Below are 21,847 nucleotides of genomic sequence, written 5' to 3'. Positions count from 1 at the left end.
ACAATTATTAATTATAATTAATAATAAACCATATTAAATAATTAATATTATTGCTGATTTAATTTTCCCACCAGCAGTTTAAGAGAGCCTGTTTTCCCACACCCTCATCCACACAATGTTTATACAACTTTTTGGTAGTTGACACTTTGAAAGGTGAAAGAAATAGTATCTGAGTATAACTTTAACTCATGTTTTTTAGGAGTGATAGTGGGCATCTTTTCCTCTATATTTGTATTTCTTTTGCTATGAAATATCTGTTCATGTTTGTTGCACATTTTTCTGATGGATTTTTAGTCTTTTTTTCTCCATTTCTCGGAGCCCTTGATGTATTAGGGAGAATGAATAGCCCTTTGTGATATGAGTTATATAGTTCCTAGTCTATAGAAGCATCTTTTTCTTTTTACTTTTGCTTTTATTTATTTTGCCATATAAAAAGTTTATTATTAAATTTATGAATTTTGTCTTTTATGGCTTTTTTTTGGAAAGAAGGGAGGGAGAATTTTTTTTTTTAAGATTTTATTTATTTATTTGAGAGAGATTGAGAATGAGAGAGAGCATGAGAGGAGAGAGGTCAGCTGGAGAAGCAGACTCCTTGCTGAGCAGGGAGCCCAATATGGGACTTGATCCTGGGACTCCAGGATAATGACCTGAGCTGAAGGCAGTTGCTTATCCAACTAAGCCACCCAGGTGCCCCGGGAGAATCTTAAGCAGGCTTCACGTCCAGTGTGGAGCCTGATTTGGGGTTCAGTCTCACAACCCTGAGATCATGATGTGAGCCAAAATCAAGAGTTGGACATCTAACTGAGCTACCTAGGTGCCCCTTTTATGGCTTTATAAAAGATCTTTTATATGTTTCTCTATTGAAAGATTTTAATAAAAAGAAAAACTTACCTAAACGGTGAAGTTATAAAAAATGTTCAGTATTTTGAAACAGGTTGAAGTTATATATGATTTCAAAGTTATCTGTTAAGTATTTCCCTGGCTGCCATTGGAGTTTTTGCGTATTCATCTGAAATGGTATGGGTAAGTTAGAGTTAACTATTAGTAGAGGGCTTAAATTCTTTCCTGTTTCAGTGACTCTTAGATACCTCGTCTTGAAACACTTTTTCATATACACGGCCACCTCTTGTTTAACGGCTCATGTTTATAAGACATTAGAAGTCATCCAGCCCAATCAAATTTGAAGGTCATCTGGTCTTGACTTGTCATGATTCATGTCATTTACTGATATTTCTCCTTTGTCTCCCCTCTAATATTTGTCTGTAAAGTCATCTGAGTGTTTATCTTTGTACTGTTAAATATGCTTCTGCTTCTGAATACTTGTTTTGCCAGCTTTTAAATGGTGTTCTTTGAGTCCCACCTGTGTTAGTTTCCCATGGCTGCCATAGCAAAGTGCCACAAACTGGGTAGTTTAACACAACAGAAAGCTATTACCTCATACTCTGTAGGCAAGAAGTTCAGGGCCATGTTTTCTCTGAAGCTTTTTAGGGGAGGGGCGCCTGGCTGGCTCAGTTGATAGAGCATGTAACTCTGATCCCTGGATTGTGAGTTCCAGCCCCTTGTTGGGTGTAGAGATCACTTACAAATAAAAAAAATCTTTAGACTAAAGCTTTTAGGGGAGGACCCTTCCTTACCTCTTTCAGCTTCTGATGGTTGTAGGCGTCCATTGGTTTCTAGATGAATTACTCTAATCTCTGCGTCTGCATTCACAGTGGATCAAGGGTCCAGCTTCTTCCACTATGACCTCATTTTAACTAATTACATCTGCAGTGACCCCATTTCCAAATAAAGTCACATTCTTAAGTATTGGGGATTAATACTTTAACGTACGTTTTTTTGAAAACACAGCTCAACCCATAATAGCCTCTATCACCAATGAGACAATTAGGGAGCTTATTCTCATGTTCTTTCCCTTTCTGCTTTTTTCTTTTTTAGTTACATAATTTCTGCATTGGCATTTCATTTGCATTTTGATTCATCACTGTATCCTACACTTGTTTAGTTTTTATTCTGTAGTTAGATACATTCTTTTCTAGCCATCAGGTGTTTCCTCTCTCTCCACTGAGGGAAGTCGGTCCTGTGGTAGTTTGCTGAGACAACAGAGGGAACAGTACTCGTTAGGCTCTTTTATGTTCCACAGTTAACCTGTGGCTTTTGTAATGAAAGCATAGCATGGCTTTGTTTAAAATCTTTGGCTTACGTTTTCCTCCCCTAAGTCTTTTGTAGGAATTGCTTTACTGTTTCTGTGGAATGTAGGAGGGAAATCTGAGGCACCCCACTTCTTTCTGCCTCAGACCTGGTCTTTTTGTAAGCTTATGCCAGAGATGCTCTCTTTCAAGTCTAGTTTAATTTTATTAGGCTGTATCTCTGTGTTGACTTTTCGTGGTTATTTTGTTGCATCATACAGTATACCCTTCAATATGGGAATTCAAGCATTTATTTATTGAAGGAAAATTTGCTCCAGCCCTTTACTGCCCCCAGAACTCTAGTGATGCATATGTGGGATCTATTTTGCTTGACAACTGCATTTATTTTCTCTTTAATCCTTTAGGAACTTATTACTGTGGAAAAATTATAGATCACAGGAAGTTACAAAGGTATTATAGAGGGATTCCCATATCCACTTAAATCAGTTTCCCCTAGTGGTTACATCTCTCATAATTATAGCAGGGTGTCATCACCAGAAACTTGTCGTGGGAACAGTGAATGTGTGGGTAGAATTTGGTGTCATTTTATCACAGGTGTGAATTCATGTAACCGCCACCACAATCAGAGACACAGAACTTCACCACCACCACAATGCTCTGGCTCTTTCTTAATTTCTCTTTCATCTTATTTGCATTTCACATTTTTGATCTCTGCATTCCTTGCAGTGTTTTCTGGAGTGTCTCCTTTCCTGTGCGTACTTTACAGTTTTCATCTTGTTTTCTGTGGTTTTGATATTTTTTAATTACATATGAAGGCATTTAATAAAAACTATTAGTACTCTCATATAAAGCCTTACATTATTATTTTTTTCCATCACACTGCCCTTGGTCAGAGACAGAATGCTGGCTGGCTGGTCTTATTACTCTTGGACTCACCTGATTGATTGATTGATTGATTGATTTTTTTGGTCCTTCTAAGAAAATATACTTATCTATTATGTATAGGAAATATACCTTAGGGGAATACTAATGTTTCTCATGAACTTGCTGTATGTTCAGATACTTTGAATGAGGGTGTCATATTTAACCTTTTCTAAAGTGACCATGGAATTGGTAAGCTTTCGCCACGTGGGTAAGCTAACCAGGCACCTGCAACCCCAGTTCTTAGTGTGGGGCAACACAACAGGACTTAAAAAGAAAAGGCCAATTTAGAAGAGGGTAAGGGTGCTCTGAATTAAAATCGCAGGGGAAGATGCAGTGAGAGTGAGGGAGTGTTGCTGAGTTGCGCAGCGTACGTGTTTTACTCCCATAGCCACCAAAGCAAATACTAGTTGAGATCTCTTCATCACTCCCTGGCATGTAGATTAATCCATAAATCATTTGGGGGTGTGGTTTAGCCTACTAGAGTGCTTACTGTCAGATTTTTGGCCCACTCCTAACCCAGTTTTAGGATTTCGCAGTATGCATTGTTGTATTTTATTTTTACTGTTGTATAATTAACATACAGTAAAATACACACATCTTAGGGGTTTCATTCAGTGGGTTTCTGACACTTACACCTATTTAAACATTACCATCTAGAATATATAAAACATGTACGTCCCTCCATTAACAATCCTTTGCCTTTTTCTTTTATTTTTTTTTTTTTTAAGATTTTATTTATTTGAGAGAGAGAGAGCACGAGAGGGGCGAGGGGCAGAGGGAAAAGCCGACTCCCCGCTGAGCAGAGGGCCCAATGTGGGACCCGATCCTGGGACTCCAGGATCGTGACCTGAGCCGAAGGCAGTTGCTTAACAACTGAGCCACCCAGGTGCCCCCTTTGCCTTTTTCAAGTCAATTCTCCTCCTTCCCCACTCCCACCCTGCCACCCAGTTGTATCATGATAGTTTAGTTTTTGTTATTATATTTCATATGAGTGGAATCATACATTTTTCTGTGTCTAGCTGCCAACGCTTTGACTTGTTTCTGAGATTTATCCTGTGGTTGCCTGTACCAGTAGCTCCTCTTGTGCATTGCTGTGTAGCACTCCCATCATGTGACTGTCACGGTGCTGTGTATCTGTTCTCCTGGGGCAGAGTATGCATTTTCATCTAAGCCTCATTTCCAGCTCTGTTTTAGCTTCCTGCTACAGCTTTCTCTTTTTTTCCTTGTCAACTTCAAATGCCTGTGTCAGTTTCTTCGTTGATTTTCCTGAATTGTGGTAAACTCTGTATACATAGTTATTTCTTCAGCGGAGGAAGTTTTGTTTTCTGTTACTTTTGATTGTTGACCATGTTCCATCAATTCTCTCTTCCTCTTGAGAACCTTGATTTCCCATTAGTTGACACTCCATTTTCTGGTCATTTATGACGATTTTCTTTTCCCTAATTTTCGTTTCTTTATACATTTACTCTGTACCGTGGGGTAGTGGCTCAGGTGTTTATCATCTGCATCACTGATCTTCTGTAGCATCAGTTAGGCTTGTTATTGCTGCCAACATCAACTTTGGTTTTGTGTTCATTTATTTTTATTGAAGTTCTCCTTGTACCTTTTTAATATGGTAAAATGAGTGTGATTTTTTTTTTTGAGTGTGATATTTTTATTCTTTTTCTCTAGTTTCTACTAACTTGTATTGCATTAAGGTTTTCTTGTTGTTGTTGTTTTTATAGACTATTTATTTGAGAGAGACAGAGAGCGTGAGTGCCTGAGTCAGGGGTGGGATAGAGGGAGAGGGAGAAGCAGGCTCCCCGCTGAGCAGGGAGCCCAATGTGAGGCGCCATCCCAGGACCACAAGATCATGACCTGAGCTGAAGGCAGACCCTTAACCAACCGAGCCACCCAGGTGCCCCTGTTTGTTTTTTTTTTTTTTAAGATTTTATTTATTTATTTCACAGAAAGAACACAAGTAGGCAGAGAGGTAGGCAGAGGGAGAGGGAGAAAGAGGCTCTCCGCTGAGCAGAGAGCCCGATGCGGGGCTCGATCCCAGGACCCTGGGATCATGACCTGAGCCTAAGGCAGACACTTAACGACTGAGCCACCCAGGTGCTCTTTTGTGTTTTGTTTTAATATTTATTATAGCTATACTGTTGGCCAGAATTTTTCTATCTTCAGTGGCAACCTTTTCTTGGTGAGTGTACTTTTTATCTGGTAAGTTTTGCTGCTCATTAGCATTCCTGTTAGCTAGTCTTCCAGCTGGTTTCCAGCAGGTCCATAGAGCTGATTTAGACCTTCTAGTTCCAGAACTGCCTTTCTATCTCTTTGTGGCTGGCACCTTGGCAGCTTTGGGATTCCTTTGAAGTTTGACATCTTAGCTAAAATTTCTGTATTACCATGTTTTCATTCTTTTAGAAGGGGAGGGGCAGAAGGAGAGGGAAAGAATCTTAAGCAGTCGCCACACCCAGCACAGAGCCTGACCCAGGGCTGGATCTCACAATCCTGAGATCATGACCTGCTGAAATCAAGAGTTGGACACTTAACTGACTAAGCCACACAGGCTTCTCTGTTTCCAAGTGTTCTTACAGTTCACTTCTCATTATTTGAGAAAATACACCCAAAATGCATTTGTTCCTTTCAATCAAAGGAACTAGACTAGGAATGCCGAGGTGGCTTAGTTAGTTAAGCATCTGCCATCAGGTCAGGTCATGATCTCAGGGTCCTGGGATGGAGCTCTGCATTGGGCTCCCTGCTCAGCAGGGAGTCTGCTTCTCCCTCTCCCTCTACCCCTCCTCCCTGCTTGCTCTCTCTTGTCTCTCAAATAAATAAATAAAAATCGTTTAAAAAAAAAAAAGGAACTAGAGTAATGCAGCACATCACCCTAGTAACCCAGAACTTTTTTCATGTTGTATCATGGTATGTGTGTGTGTGTGTGTGTGTGTGTGTGTGCACGCGCACACGTGTGCTTGTGCATGTGCATGTGTGTACATGCATATAGGAGCCCATGTGGGTGCCTGTCATGCAGAAGCTGAAATAGGCCTGAAGCAATTTGGTTAATATTCTGTGACCATTGGTTAGAAATTCACTAACTAGTTTTTTGTCAATACCATTGTCTCAACTTGAGGCTTTCCAAAGATCCAGAATTCAAAATGGGGTTTTCTCTCTATGTGATGCCCAGCTTAGTATTCTGAACTTTGTGCAAAAAAAAAAAAAAGAAGTGATGGGGTAAAATTCAGTCCAGTAAGAGCTGAACTGAAACAACAGGGCCGAGTGTGCTTGCAGTAGGTGCCACAGCTGCTGTCCTCAGCAGTTGTTCCTCTTCAGTGGGGCTCTGCTGCTTCGTCTCTCTCCTTGCATCGGGCTGACCTGTACCTGGGATGGGTATTGGCTAACAGAACATGGCATGTGTATTAGGTAGATGTGGGATCTTTTCATATTTATTGCTTTCGAATCTTTTTTTTTTTTTTTTAATGCCACGAACATCTTTCTGAGTCAAAGGATAGTACTTAACAGCATGATTTAAAATAGCTGAATAGGGTTTTACTGTATGTTTGTGCCATAGCCTAATTTCTCGCACATTTTTAAGACGTATCCTTTTGGCAGAGTCTTTATAATTAGCATTGATTTTTTTTTTCCTTAGGATTAGTTCCTAGGTTTGGAATGTCTGAGTCACAGTGCTGTGATGTGCATTGCTTAATTGCTCAGTCAGCAGGCGCTCCATTTCATATTCCACTTAGCAGTGTATGGCTCGTCCTGTTTCTTTGAACTTATGTACATGATTCTTTGTTTTCATCTGTGCTCCTTCAGGGCAGGAACTTTTGAAGGCTTGGCTCATTGCTTTATATCAGGTATTCGATAAATGTTTATCAAATGAATAGCTAACATTATTAATGTGACTGTATCTGAAGTTTATTAATAAAAATGCCACAGCCTTTTTCTATTATAAGAGTTTACCAGGTACTTCACTCAACAGGACTATGAGTTATAATTTTAGATAATTAAGAGTACAATTGTTGAGTTACCATACATGGCAGCAAGAACAGAGACTATAGATTAACAAGCTCGTAGGCAAGCAGAAATGGCTTTTTTTTGTTAGCATAGATAAAGGAATGGAAAACTAATCACAAGTTGTTCTCCTTTTCAGGTGTGTTTTAGAGTCTTTTGATTCAGCAGCTCATCCAAAACCCCCCTCTGAGGGTGAGTCATCTCAGATGGTGTGTCCACAAGCGAGTGTGAGTAGGCTGACTTATGTGTCTGAACAGGACAGCTCCTGTCCCACTGCGGCCTCAGATCCTGGCCTTGAGGGCTACAAGGTGGGCAGCATTTCTGTTATTTCTTTAGTAAGGCTTATGGCTTTGAAGTTAGTGATTGTAGGAGTTAGACTGAAGTTGAGGCCTTTGTAATTTCTCTTGCTGTTTTAACTTTAAAATTGTGTGTGTGTGTGTGTGTGTGTGTGTGTGTGTGTTTTGATCAAATAGCTACTCATGCTGAGGAGGCAGAAGTACAGCTATTTTAATCTTTAAGTCTGATGGAGGACACTTGCCAGGCATGCTGGAATGAAGTGTGCTGTGATCCACCTGTGCTGTGGGATCCAGAGGGAGCTAACTATAAATCTGAGTGGACTTAGTGATGGTTCAACAAAGGTTATCGGGGGGGGATAAGCAATACAGCGAAGGCATATTCTGTGAGAAGGAAGCAAACAAACAAACGAGGGAAGAGATGGAGTTGTAAAACGCACACTGCATTTGAAGGACCTCTGTAAGTCTGGAATGGCTACAGTGAATTGTACATGGGACAAGGAGGAGAGGCCGAACCACGAAGAGTCTTAGATGTAAAATTTGGGAGTTCAGAGACCCTTAAGCAGGGCACTGACATGATTTGATTTGTGTTAATGTTTTATTTTTTATTTTTATTTTCCTAAGATTTTATTTATTTGAGAGAGAGAGAGAGAGAGAGAGCGCGCAAGCCATGGTTGGAGAGCAAGGCAAAGGGAGGGAAGAAGCAGGTTTCCCACTCAGCAGGGAGCCTGATGCAGGGCTCTGTCCTAGGACCCTGGGATCAGGACCTGAGCCCAACGCAGACGTTTAACCCACTGAGCCACCCATGCACCCCTTTGTAGATTTTTTAAAAGCTCATGGCACTAGCAGTGTGGAGGGGGCACTGAGCAGGTGTGAGATTAAAACCAGGAGAATTTGACACAGGGCTGCTGTAGTCAGGCAAGAGATGTTGTGGGCTTGGATTAAGGTGCAGTGGGGGTGGGAGAGAAGCAGGTAGATCCAAGAGATTATGTGGGAGAAGCTAGACTTTTATTATCTACGTGTATGTGTGTTGAGAATAGGATAGTATTCAGTTTTTGAATGAGCTAAATATGACTGTTGTGTTCAATACAGTCCTCCTCCACCAAGCCCTTAGTAAATATATCCACTAGAGTTACTATATATATGGTGTCACATTGGACAAATCATTGAAAGCCATCTTTTTGATGATGGTGGTAAATGTTGGGTCTCTTTGTTCTTAGCTTAGTGGTTATAGGCTAAGTTGTAGAGTTAGATGGGTTCTCCTCGCTGTTTTCTAAGATAGACTGTAACTTCCCCAAGCCCGTTTCTTCATCGGTATGGACGGACAGTGATGTGAGAACAGTGCTTGGCACCGAGAAGTTACCACTAAATACTTACTGGCTGTTATTTATTTTTATTGACTGCTGGGTTGATGATGTCTAGTAAATAACCTGGTCTTTTTTTATTAATGTCTGTTTCTATGTGGTCTAAGAGAAATTTTCAAACCAAGTTTGGAGAATCATTAAGTGCATCTTAACTTACATGTAAATTCCAGCTGGTCCATCCTGCAGAGTTGTAAGCGTCGCTCCTAAGGTGATGCCTTATAATGAAGTGAGCACATGAACATTGACTGCGGCTGTTACTTCTTACCTAAGAAAACAACTGCTTCATCTTAGGCACTGACAAGACTTAGTGCTCATAGAAATTGGCGTCTTCAAGCATAACAGTGGTATAAACAAACACCAGGGGTGGGAAAGCCTGTGACCTGCATAGATTCTTCCTGACCTTGTGTCGATTTCATTTGAGAGCTTGCTTAGCCTCCACGCCTGTGTTATTAATTTAATTATATTTTTATTGTACAGCTGCCAGGAAAACAATCCCTTAAATTTGAATGGAAGTACTTGTCGCTGGTCCTTTATTTATGTAAATTTGTTAGAGATGTAATTGGTATGTAGCTCCTCTTTAATCTCCTCATAATTTCTGTGAAGCAGTAACTTAACACTTTCTAACTTTTAATCTTGAGTTACACAGCTGTAAAAAGTTGGCCTTTTTTCCAGAGAGCTCATGTTGTGTAGATCTCTTCTTTGAGTTTATATCAGCATGGTTTGAATTAGTAAGTTTGTGGATTATTTAACATTTTTTGTCACACACAGAGTGATGTCACCAGTAAATTGAGCGCCACGATTATTCAAGCCAGTCTAATTCCATCAGAGGAGCAGGCTATGGAAAAGCTGAGAGAAAAAGGTCCATGTCAAAGTAGAAGTAAAGTAGCACCATCGTATAATCAGAAAAACTCAGATACAGACAATGTGACTGAAACAACTTCTCTGAGTAGCAAACCTGAAGATGTAAAACCTTACTCTAGGCTGAATAAAGATCTTTCCTCCAGGAGTGGAGACCTATCAGAAACCGGTACAGTAGGGTTGACCTCTAACCCCAGTGAACTGGACCAGATCAGCCTGGCTCTACAGAGCAAGTCAGGTTTCACCCACCCAATTGTGTCAGCGATGCCACACCACCCTGTGTCACACCAGGCATCTGTGAACAAAGGTGAAAGAGTAGCCTCTGAAGATACGCTGACTGCCGACAGTGCAGTAAGTGGCCAGATTCCTCATCGGATGGCCCCTGGACACCAGGGAACCCCTCTTCCCAGCACTCTGTCTTGTGGCTCTGCTCCTGAGATGCAGAACGTGCCCAGCGCAGTTCCTACACTCTTGACTCAACATTCTTTTACCGCAGCTCCCTTTGCCCAGCAGTATTTGGGAACACTACCTTCAGCTGGAAATGTTGCTTTGCCCCAGTGCCGCGCTGGCAGTGCCACTGTCTGTGGGTTCTTGGGAAGCTGTCCGTATCCACCTGTCACAGGAGAGCATGTTCAGAATTCTGTGGCCATGGGAATTTGTCTAGGACAAAATATTGGCTCTGGGTTGATGGGTCCCTCTTCCCTTTATAACCCATATCCTAATGCCTTAAATCAGAATCTTCTAAGTACCGCAAAACCTTTTCCTGTGCAGTCTGTTGGTACAAATTGTGGAATTGAACCGTGGGATTCAGGAATGCTGTCAGGATTTGGTAAGATGCTTTTTCTCTGTTATTGCTTATTGTTGCTTGCTATTATTGAAAAATTGAGTTTTCTCAAACAAGGCCACAAAACGATTTTGTTTCAAGGACATACTGGTTGTTCTGAATTTCTCTTCATTTTATTCTTTGTCCTAAACTGAGAACACAGACCATAATACATTTCCATGTGAGGGTCCCTGACATGGCCTTAGAAAAACACAAATACTTATGCAGGTAAACTCCCTAGTGCCTTTGTCTTCCTGTCTCTCCTGTACTCTGTGCTTAGATTTCTGTTCCTCTTTCAACTAGCAACCACCCAGTTTAGAATTGGCTCCCTGGAGGAGTGAGTCTCCTTCCACTTTTTAAAGTCCTTTGAGGGATGACAGTTGTGAGAGACAGAGCCCTTCCACTCTTATCTGCAGTGGCTGAACTGGTTCTTTCGCTAGATTCTTTCGCTAGAGACGGCCACTCTAAGCAGAGCTGGGTGCTGTGCTTCCCTGATGCAGTGCACACGGCCACTGGCATGCGGTCTTCCTCTCTACCATCTTTTCTTCTCGAGGAAATTCCAAAGTTTCTGCATAAGGATGGTGAAAAGATTGGTCTTACTAAAATTCTGTGTAGATGTACACACCTTGAAAGAGCCTTCTGTAAGTTTTTTATTAGGTTAGGTAGTGGCTTGTATTTGTGGGAGAAAAAGGGAAGAGATTACTAATAGGCAGTCACATCGAAGAATTGATCAGCTGCAGATTGTGGGTTTGATCAGTTCTTTCAGTTTGTTCTTTCTGGGCTGGATACAACAGGAGAAAATTGTTGGCCTGTGCTGAGGCTTATACAATGTCAAGGACTCCTTAAGGCCCAGGGCACTTCATACCATAGCTCTTGGGTGTCAACAGGTAGTCTTCTGTAAAAATTTCCATTTAGCCAGTTGTGCTTTTAATCAGGTGTTTGGTGTAACCTGCATTTGACCATGCTTTGTCTTTGCCTAGGGAAGGTCAGAGTACCTGAGGAATTGAAGTTTCCTCATGCTTGCTGTGTTGGCATTGCTTCGCAGACCTTCTTGAGTGTACTTAACCCGACTGACCGCTGGCTGCAGGTCAGCATTGGGGTTCTCACCGTTAGTGTTAATGGTGAAAAGGTAAGCTTTTTGTGTCTTTCTCCTGTGACTTAGCAGTTGCGTTACAATTAATGCTGGATCTCTCTCTAGTACTTCCTTTTATACAGGGGAGTCTCCCCCCCCATCCTTGTATGTCTTGCACAGAATCATTGCAATGATATATGAAAGAATAACATTATATCTTTTTCTTAGCCCCCCATTTTATTGTAGTACATCCAGTGTAAGAATTGAAATCTCTTTGTTTCTCTTTTTTCTATCAGTTATTTATCTTTATATTTTGTTATTTATTCATCAAACTGTGTAAATGCACTTTTACTGCTATTTAAACCACTGAATGCTCTGATTTCTACTGTTTGTTGGTTTTGTTAAATGTGATCAAATATAAGTTACTGACATTTATCAAAAAAGTTACTCTTGGGACCTATACCCTCATTCAGTAAGTGGAGTCTTTTTGACTAATTTATCTGACCATGTTCTTAACATGCTCTTTTTAAATACCTGCAGGGGCACCTGGGTGGCTCAGTGGGTTAAGCCTCTGCCTTCAGCTCAGGTCATGATCCCAGGGTCCTGGGATCGAGCCCCGCATCGGGCTCTCTGCTCGGCGGGGAGCCTGCTTCCCCCTCTCTCTCTGCCTGCCTCTCTGCCTACTTGTGATCTGTGTCTGTTAAATAAATAAATAAAATCTTTAAATACCTGGAAATACAGTTTTAACGTGAACTCTTCCAGCAATGGTCTCTCACATGATCAGCTAGAGGTGCTAAAGGACACGATTCTAAATCTCCTTTCATGATTACAGTGACCTATGTGGCCATGAGGGAGCAGGGAGGGTGGGAAATATGGTCAACAACTTCCGTTTTGGAATATCCTGGTTTTGCAACTGCTGCTTGTAGTGAGCGTTGGTGTATGAGTTTACTTTCCCTCTTACCTCCTGGTAATAACCCTTATTTACCTGGGAAAGTAAGATTGTGTCTGCTTTCCCTCTTCCTAGCCTTTCCTCTCTGATCCTGAGGTTAGGTGGAATGTATGTGATTGGAGCAAAGCGTTAACAGTGAGAGGTGAGCTTGGAGGCCCTTTTAGGGGCACTTAGGAAGTAGTGTGCTTCTGGACCTGGGAGTAGAAAAGAATGCCCTAGTGTACAGTGAGGAGGGAGGGGTTGAAGTGAGTCATAACCATGCACTTGGAGGCCTGGTTAGGACCTGAGAGGTCAGTCTAAGACCCCTGATTGTACAGTTGCAAAAGCCATTCCTAGACAATGTGTGGGGTGCCAGAGTACTGCTCCAGGGGCTCTTTCAGTGCAAGTGAGAGTGTAGATAGCTGTGTTTACTTTAAAACAGACCAGGGAATACACATTCAACTGAGCTCCATAAGTCTTCATAATTTCGGCTAATTGTACTTTACAGATAATGAGTTACAAGACTCGGATATTTTGGAAGAGTAATAAATTTTTGGATTTGATAGTTCAGGAAGAAAGGGATCTTAGACTAGTTGACCCTAATTCTTGATTTTCCTTGTGAAGCCATTTCTTAATGAACTATGTGGCTTTTTTTTTTAGGTGGATCTTTCAGCGTATCCTTGTTTAGTCTTCAAGAATAAAGTCATCATAAGACCTCATGCCACGGAAGAGATAAAAGTACTTTTCATACCATCCGATCCTGGGATTTTCAGATGTATATTCAGTGTTGCTTCTTGGCCGTTTTCAGCAGATGCTGAGACCATAGCACAGGCAGACGCCTTGGCAAGTCGAGTCATTCTCACGGCTGTTGCCGAGACCCCTGTGATCGAGGTAAATGCTTGTAAGCAGGTCTTTGTCATCATGCCTGGCCTTTGAATGAAGGTTGTTACTTGGGAAAAGTGAATATGGGGTTAAATAGCTTTTAAGCTAACCATTGGTTCTTCAGATCTTCTTATTTTATAATTTAAAATTATTTCTGTTATTTTACAGAAACACAGATATACTTGCTAGATGTGGGTGTTAGTTTGGGATGTTCTTAAGTCACTAGACATACTGGGTTGTTTATTTTAAAGGAGACTAAGAAAGGTAACCACATCAGTGATTATCCCTGGTGCTGTATGTAAACGTTGGATGTTATTTATTAGCCTTTTCTTATTTTTTAAATTTTTAAAAGATTTATTCATTTACGTAATCTCTGTACCCAATGTGGGGCTCAGACTCACAACCCCTGAGATCAAAAGTTGCTGCTCCACCAACTGAGCCAGCCAGGTGCCCCATATTACCTGTTTAAATATCACTTTAAGAAACAACACAGTAAGTGGTTAGGGGAAATCTTGTATATATGTATATAGGGAAAATAAGAACAGCTGCCCTATGTTATAGGAATGAGTGTTTCAGTTTGGAATAATGTTCAGTGACCACATCACATACGGATTTAAAAACTGTTTTGATGTTAGTTTTAAATGTTTGATGTTAGTTTTTTTTTTTTTTTTTTTAAGATTTTATTTATTTATTTGACAGACAGAAATCACAAGTAGGCAAAGAGGCAGGCAGAGAGAGAGGGGGAAGCAGGCTCCCTGCTAAGCAGGGAGCCTGATGTGGGGCTCTATCCCAGGACCCCGGGATCATGACCTGAGCTGAAGGCAGAGGCTTTAACCCACTGAGCTACCCAGGTACCCTGATGTTAGTTTTAAATGGACATGAAGAAAAAGCTGGAAGACGGCTCAGTGTCTCTAGCGATGAAGAAGCCACCAGTGTTGACAGTTTTGCCAGAGGTTGAGTACAGTTGTTTTCTCCCTGGAGTACTTCTCCCACACACTGCATACCATACTGTCGCTTTGTCCAGATGTCACCTCACACTGTTGATAGAATGGCAGTCCTCACCTGTCCCCTCATCCCCACATGCCCAGTTCCCTTTCTCTCACTTTACTTTTCTGCTTAGCATCTTCATCAGTGACATACTAAATACCTGTCTATCATTTGGTCTTCCTTGCCTCCACTAGTGTAAGCTCTTTGCGGGGTAGGATGTGTGTCTTTTCTTCACTTCCAGAATAGTGCTTGGCACATAGTAGGGGCTCAAGTAATAGTTGAACTGTTGCTTCAAATAGAAGTAGAAATAGCAGTATTTCTAAACATGTATGGTTTTTGAAATATTACATATTGCATATATGTGTACCAAGACCAATGAATATAGTCAGTTGGCTGTTTCATCCATATGGTTAAAGGTTTATGTATTAAGTCTGGCCAGAGAAGACTTTGGATAGTTTCTTGGGGAAATTGGATTGTTATGCAATTTAAAGTACATTTATAGTTTCTCTGGGTTTATTTTTGAGATTTATTTTTATTTTTAGAGAGAGAGAAAGCACATGCACGAGTGGGGGGAGGGGTGGAGGGAGAGGGAGAGAATTTCAGGTAGACTCTGCTTAATGCCGAGCCTGATGTGGGGCTTGATCTCAAGACCCTGAGATTATGACCTGAGCTGAAACCAAGAGTTGGACGCTTAACCAACTGAGCTACCCAGGCGCCCCTAAAGTACATTTATAGTTTACAAATGTGTCGGGAATGTTTCAGCTGCCTCTCGCTATTGTACTCCCCACATTGGAGTCAGAATACAGGTTGGGGAGAGGGAAAAGGAGTGAGAGATTCCATAGTGTAGTATGTGTTTGATTTATGTTAATGTTTCTTGTGGGCTTGAAAAGAATGGCTTGCTCTTCTTTCTCTTGAGTGGAGAAATTCTTTCACATATCCTTTAGCTCTGATTTATTACTATTGTGGTTCCAGTCTTCTGTATCATTACTAATGTTTCTGTGTACTTTGTCTTTTGGCCTCTGAGAGAGGTGTTTGTGGATTTGTCTCTTTCTCCTTATAATTATTCAATTTATTTATGTCTTGTGTATTCTGAGCTCTGTTGTTATGTGAATTGTTATGTGTTGTGTGAAATTGTTCCTTTTTAAAATAAAAATTGTCTTTAATCCTTCTTTTATATTAGTTTGGAAGTTATGGGTTTCTATTCCCTTTTTATTCAAATTGGTTACTCAGGTATAAAATTAATCAAGAGCTCTGTTCTAGCCCAAACAGCTCAAAAACCTATAGTCAGTATTTTAGTATTCATCTTTTCCTTCTGTAATATCTTTAATACTTTAGTCCCAAACCATTTTAAAACCCCAGCATTGAGCTTTTTTTAACAGATTGATCAAGCTATGCATTTTTTTTTTGCTCATTATTGTTTCTTGAATCTTATATTTTTACCTTTTTCACAGACTCTATTATCTGTATTTAAAGTGTACTTATTTTATAATTAATCCAGATTATTTCTAGTTGCTCAGCTGCTGATTCTTCCACTAGTTTTGCTAGGTCTTCCCGATTACTTTCTTCATGTGGTTTCTGATTTTTGAATTGATAATTTAAATTGTTTATTTTTATTTATTTATTAAAGCTTTTATTTATTTATTTACGGAGAGAGAGAGCACAAGCAGGGGGAGCTGCAGGCAGAGGGAGAAGCAGGCTCCTCGCTGAGCAAAGAGCCCACTGCGGAACTTGATCCCAGGACCCTGGGATCATAACCTGAGCCGAAGGCAAATGCTTAACCGACTGAGCCACCCAGGTGTCCCTAGTAATTTAAATTTTTAAAATGTGGGTTCTTGTCACGGAGGCTGCTCTCTGCTATAGAAATCCCGTGTGTCCATGGAGAGTACTCTGTATAAATGCTGGGGGCTCTAGAGGTTTCATTGATTTTCAGCTTGGAGCTCCCATGCCTAGTGTGGTATAGGCCTGGGGTTTTACTTTCCTACAAATGATCTTCTAACACACACCCATCTCTGGACAAACTTCCCTGATATCACCTCAGACATGTAAACAGAATTTTTCCAAGTCCCTTTTCATAAAAAGGACACTTCTTTGAATCTCTGCATTTGATGCAGGGAGCTCAAATTCCATCCTAGCCTAACCCTGCCCATAACAAGCTCAGAGTCCTACCTTCTGTTCTCAGGAGGGTGTTGAAGCTCAGCTACCTTGGGAACGGGTTGATCCCAGACCTTCATGGAAGTCCGCTCCCATTTGTTTTTCCATGTCTGTTTTTTATTTCCTTTTGCATTTGACCAGGCTAAAGAAATTTATGTATATTTTAAATATTATCCAACATTTCTACACATGTGGGTGTGAGGGGTCTATGTTAGGTTGTTCTCCAGTGTTTAAAGAAGTCGTCTGTCATGATGACAGGCACTCATTTTAAACTTTTGATATATCTATTTTGATATCATTTTAAACATTTTCAGTTTTGTCAGAAATTTGGACTAAATCTGAAAATGTCAACATATATTTAGAAGGCAATTGAAAAGTTAAAATTGTATAATAATAAGCTCATAGCTTTTTGAAGGGAAGCTTATATATTTTATAAAATTGTCAGTTTGTCTTAAGATCTAACAGTCATTTCAAAGTAGCAACAACAAACGTATAGCTTTGTTCTATAGTTTATATTTGGATACATAGACTACCTCAAAAAAAAAAAACTTAATGTTTATTTTTGTAGAAAATAGCAGCTGTAAATGGCCTAGGGAAACTTAAGTAAGTTTACATTTAATGCTGACTATTTGTGGCTGTAAAGAGTAGTGACATGAATATAAGCTGTGGTATATATTGATTTATTGCTTTTTAGAAATCAGTATTTTCTTTCATAATTAGGTAGAAACAGAAAAGAAAGATGTTCTTGATTTTGGCGACTTGACTTATGGTGGCTGGAAGGCTCTGCCATTAAAATTGATAAACAAGACTCATGCCACTGTGCCCATCAGACTTGTTATTAATGCTGTAAGTACGAACATACAATAAGAAACTTTACAGAGCACATTTATTTGGCATTGTAGACACTCCTGATAGCATTCTTGATTAATTTTTCTTACGGAAGTAAATTTTTTGATTAAGGATTCTGTCAACAGATTTAACATTTAACATCACACCACCATTGTACTGTTGGCTTTATAGAAACTGATTCTCCTATTTCTGAACAGAATGCCATAGCCTGGCGCTGCTTCACGTTTTCCAAGGCACCCATCCATGCTTCTTTGAAAGCTGCTCCATATGCCGACGTGATTGCTCAGCTGGCAGCTCCTTCTGTGGTCAACCACATGATGCCTGCCGCTTATGACGGACAGGTAAGATGGCTTAGAATTAAAGAGGAAGTTAAGGTTCCAGATAGCTTATCTTTCATTAAGACTTAAATCTTAATGCTATAATGTAAATTTATTTTGTTTTATTTTATTTTATAGGATCCAGAATTTCTGATAATTTGGGTTCTTTTCCATAGTCCAAAGAAACGGATCACTTCTTCAGGTATCGTGTATGTTTTTTGGGAATTGCTTTACTCTGGCTAAATAAACCACAAAGTTGAGGCATATTTCCTCCATCAATAAATATGAATACTTTGAGTAATTTGTCAAATATTTTATGTTGTTTTTAAAATGGGGCAGAGAGCGTGCATGCTGTTTCGGGTCAAACCCACGTATGGGTAACCCCAGTAAGTACCACTGAAAACTTTTTGGGATCTTTTCTGTTCACTGATTTTATCACATCTACCAGTTGGATGTTTCTTTCTTTCTCTCCTTTCCCTTCCACTCATTTCTGTTCCTTTAAGAAGGAACAGAGGGGCACCTGGGTGGTTCAGTGGGTTAAGCCTCTGCCTTCGGTTCAGGTCATGATCTCAGGGTCCTGAGATTGAGCCCCATATCGGGCTCTCTGCTCAGCAGGGAGTCTGCTTCCCTCCCCCACCCCACTTTCTCTGCCTGCCTCTCTGCCTGCTTGTGATCTCTGTCTGCAAATAAATAGATAAAATCTTTTTAAAAAAAGAAGGAACACGGGGCGCCTGGGTGGCTCAGTGGGTTAAAGCCTCTGCCTTCAGCTCAGGTCATGATCCCAGGGTCCTGGGATCGAGCCCCGCATCGGGCTCTCTGCTCTGCAGGAGCCTGCTTCCTCCTCTCTCTCTCTGCCTGCCTCTCTGCATACTTGTGATCTCGGTCTGTCAAATAAAAAAAAAAAATTAAAAAAAAAAAAAAAAAAAAAAAAAAGAAGGAACAGAAAGACATCTTGCTTAGAATTTCTTGTGGCCCCTGAGGGGATAAAGTTGGACCACAGGAGGCACTTAGAATGAAATACCTCTCTGGTCTCTGAACTGAAAGAATGAACTTTTACAGAGATTTTAGACTCAGCAGAAGAGTTCTTGGCAAGAGTCGATATAGAAGTTGACAGCCCAAACCCTACTCCAGTCATTAAAAGTATTGGTCTTCAAGCAAGAACAGGAATAGCTAGGATACATGCTCCAAAAGACTTACAGGTACCCTAAACTCTTCTCGTTGCCATGATTTTATGTTCAGGTTGATTTCATTCTAATTGTGACATTATTTAAAATGTCGGTTTTACCCCATCCTCCAGACTATGCACTTGTTTGCCAGTGTGGCTTCCTCAACAAAGCAGCACTTACCTTTGAAAAATGCGGGGAATATTGATGTTTACTTAGACATCAAGGTAAGGATTTGTGTCAGAATGCTATGACATAGTATTTCCTCAGACTGTGAGACTGTATCTCCTCACATTCTGAAGGCTGCTCAGCTGCCTCCATTGGCAGAGTGCCATGGGGATCAAATGGAAGAACGCGTGTGAGTGTTTTAAAAGCCGGGGGCTACACTAGTATGAAATAGATGGTGGGGTACTGTAACTTTGACATCTGCTGTTTTATGTATAAGAACCAAGTTCTAGATTAGTTCTGGAAAAATGTATGTGTTATCCTAGTGGATAGGTGGAATTGGAGGAGAGTGATCACATATGTAGACTTCAGTTCTGAAACGGGTCAGTGAGCAAGAGGGTATCAGTGACAGGAATCTCTTGGGATGTCATGGGATGGGAGATGAAGTTTGTTATGGAAGAGAAAGCGCCCTTTCCAAGAGAATAAGACAAGATGGGGCAGTGACAAGACAGAAGGGAAAAATAACCTATCAGAGTAAATGAAAAATGAGAGTAACTGAGTAAAAGCCGTATTTGCCCAAGTCGGCATTTAGTTATAATTGTATAAATATTTAGATCCCAGATCAAGGAAGTCACTTTTCAGTGGATCCAGAGAATCTATTCCTTAAACCTGGAGAAGAACACGAAGTTATAGTTACCTTTACTCCAAAGGACCCCAAAGCCTGTGAGGAAAGGTAATAAAAAATTCTTTATAATGACAAGTTTTTACTCTTCTCTCAAAATAGCCATGTGCTTCAGTCCACAGCCTGAGTGACAGAGTACATGTTTTATCACACCTAATAGATAGTATAGTTCTCTTTACCCTCTTTTTGCCTCAGATTTTCTTCTTTTTGTTTACTAAAACTCTCTTTTAAACCAGCTGACTAGAAATTAAGAAATTACTATTTTTCAAATATATTCTGACAAAAGTAAATAATAAAATGTCAGTCTTGATGTTTCTCTTTAACCTTTCCTTGCTCTCCAAGGGAACCATTGTCAGTTGTTAAAGGTGCTTCCCTACCCACCACCCCTTCTCCAGTCTTGTGACATTTTGGTGCCCAGATCATAAGTGAATATTACCTGATAGTGGGCAGAGCACCATTGTCCTTAGTATTTGAACTTGCTTGGTAAACAGAGCTTAGAAGTATGTTGTCCTGAGATATAATGGCCTGTCCTCCACCTGGGTTGTAGAATGCTTTAGTGTGCTCAGTCCGCCCCTGTGACCTTATGGAGAAGAGCTGGCCTGCGCAGATGGGACTGCTTGTCTCTGGAACGTGCGCCTGCAACATCACTGGGTTAATTCTTTCATCTAAGAAGGTTTCCTCAACTCTTCTCAAACGCCTCATTAATAGTAGTTGGTAATATTCCTATGGCCCCATGAACGTCCCCTCTCCCATTATGTAGAGGTTGTGACTGTCTCTTTCCTTGTCTGTTCCTCTCTGGAATACAAGCTCAGGGTGGGAATGTCCTTGTATCCTCAGCACCCATTCAGTCTCTTGGGACAGAGGAAGCGTGTGGGGAATAGACGCCAGTAGAATTGAATTCTGGACATTGAACTTAGATGGTTTTCTTTGTTAGGATCCTGAAAATATTCGTGCAGCCATTTGGACCTCAGTATGAAGTGGTGTTAAAAGGTGAAGTAGTTTCTTCGGGAGATAAACCTCTGGCACCTGGCTCTTGCTGCTCAGATGTTCCAGCGATTTTGTCCAACAAGCAATTTCTGGCCTGGGGGGGTGTTCCTCTCGGTAGAACTCAGTAAGTATGCACGTAGCAGCCTCTGCACGTGGAGATTCTGCTGTCAGCACCTAGTGTTAGTCTCTGCTGTAATAATTTTGACCACGTTTATGTTTTTAGAGTTGAAATAAAGCTGTCTTATCTTCCTATCATGAATGCAGATGTTTTCATTAAAATTTTGACCTCTGCAGTCCAGAAAAATACATTTCAGTTTTCTTTAGTTCTTTTCTCTGCTGATTACCAAATTTAGGCTATTAAGAGTTTCTTTGTTCCTTCTCTGGAAAGCCATATGGAAAGGTAGGAAGGAAAAATAATCAGAGACCTGGCATTCTGCTTAAGGAGTTCACAAAGTAGTTGGTGAATACTTCGTACTTTAAAGAGTGTAGGGAGTCTTTAATAGAGCAGATATATTCTGTCATAGCTTAATGTGAATTACATCTTGGATCTTATTTTTATGTGTACTTTGATTATGCATTTTGAATATGAACTCTGAATTAATAAATTGGTATATAATATGTAGTATGGTAATATTTTTTCCCTTCATAAGCTTGGTAACATAGCTAAAAATTTTTTACCAACCTCATATATACCAAGTAATAACCTAGTAATTATTAAACCTCAGTCTTTACTCTTTTATACTTTGTATTTTTGTGTTTGATCTAAAACGCAGTACCTTTTTTTTTTCCCCATACATTTTTTTTTGCACCTGAGAGATCAGAAACTTCTGGCTGAATCTTCTTTAAAATCCGTTTTGTCAGTGCACAAAGGATCTAATTGAACCGCCTTACTTTATAGAGTTCATACATCTGCTTAACCACCCGTGTAGTCATACGTACCTTGTCTTGTTCCAAAAGCAGCTTTCAAAAGGACACAGTAAGATAAAAACAGTTGAGGGCGGACAGCTGTGGGAAAATGAGACGTGGTCACCATAAAGGTAGTGTCCAAAGGTTCACCTGCAAACCCTGTACACTTGCCTTGAAGTGGGTCTTGTGTTCAGTTCTGACTCCTCCCCCATCATCCTGAAACAAGGCACAGTGTTCAGAGGTTAAGAACAAGCCAGTTACTGTGTGAGGGAGTGTGGCTGTTCCTGCTATAGACTTAAGGCATTCCTTCCAGGATCCTTTTAAAGAGAAATCCATACAATATAGTGAGTCTCAAA

General features: G+C 40.4%; 1 protein-coding gene across 2 annotated transcripts in view; it reads left to right on the top strand.

The window, feature by feature from the left end:
* LOC111142378 (centrosomal protein 192) overlaps positions 1–21,847 on the top strand; it is a 133,159-nt gene that overhangs the window by 70,637 nt on the left and 40,675 nt on the right. For both annotated transcript variants that reach the window (XM_022495402.1, XM_022495400.1), the window contains exons 17-27: positions 7,204–7,372; positions 9,490–10,408; positions 11,383–11,531; positions 13,063–13,293; positions 17,143–17,268; positions 17,469–17,612; positions 17,727–17,790; positions 18,648–18,787; positions 18,886–18,978; positions 19,531–19,649; positions 20,533–20,709. In XM_022495402.1, coding sequence (XP_022351110.1) covers positions 7,204–7,372; positions 9,490–10,408; positions 11,383–11,531; positions 13,063–13,293; positions 17,143–17,268; positions 17,469–17,612; positions 17,727–17,790; positions 18,648–18,787; positions 18,886–18,978; positions 19,531–19,649; positions 20,533–20,709 — 2,331 coding nt within the window. The remainder of the gene's footprint in view (positions 1–7,203; positions 7,373–9,489; positions 10,409–11,382; positions 11,532–13,062; positions 13,294–17,142; positions 17,269–17,468; positions 17,613–17,726; positions 17,791–18,647; positions 18,788–18,885; positions 18,979–19,530; positions 19,650–20,532; positions 20,710–21,847) is intronic.

The sequence above is a fragment of the Enhydra lutris genome, unplaced genomic scaffold, assembly GCF_002288905.1.
Source record: "Enhydra lutris kenyoni isolate GAN:26980312 unplaced genomic scaffold, ASM228890v2 scaffoldscaffold8, whole genome shotgun sequence".
In the NCBI taxonomy this organism is placed as follows: domain Eukaryota; kingdom Metazoa; phylum Chordata; class Mammalia; order Carnivora; family Mustelidae; genus Enhydra; species Enhydra lutris.
The sequence above is the reverse complement of the archived record's forward strand: the minus strand, read 5'-3'. Positions and strand labels throughout refer to the sequence as shown.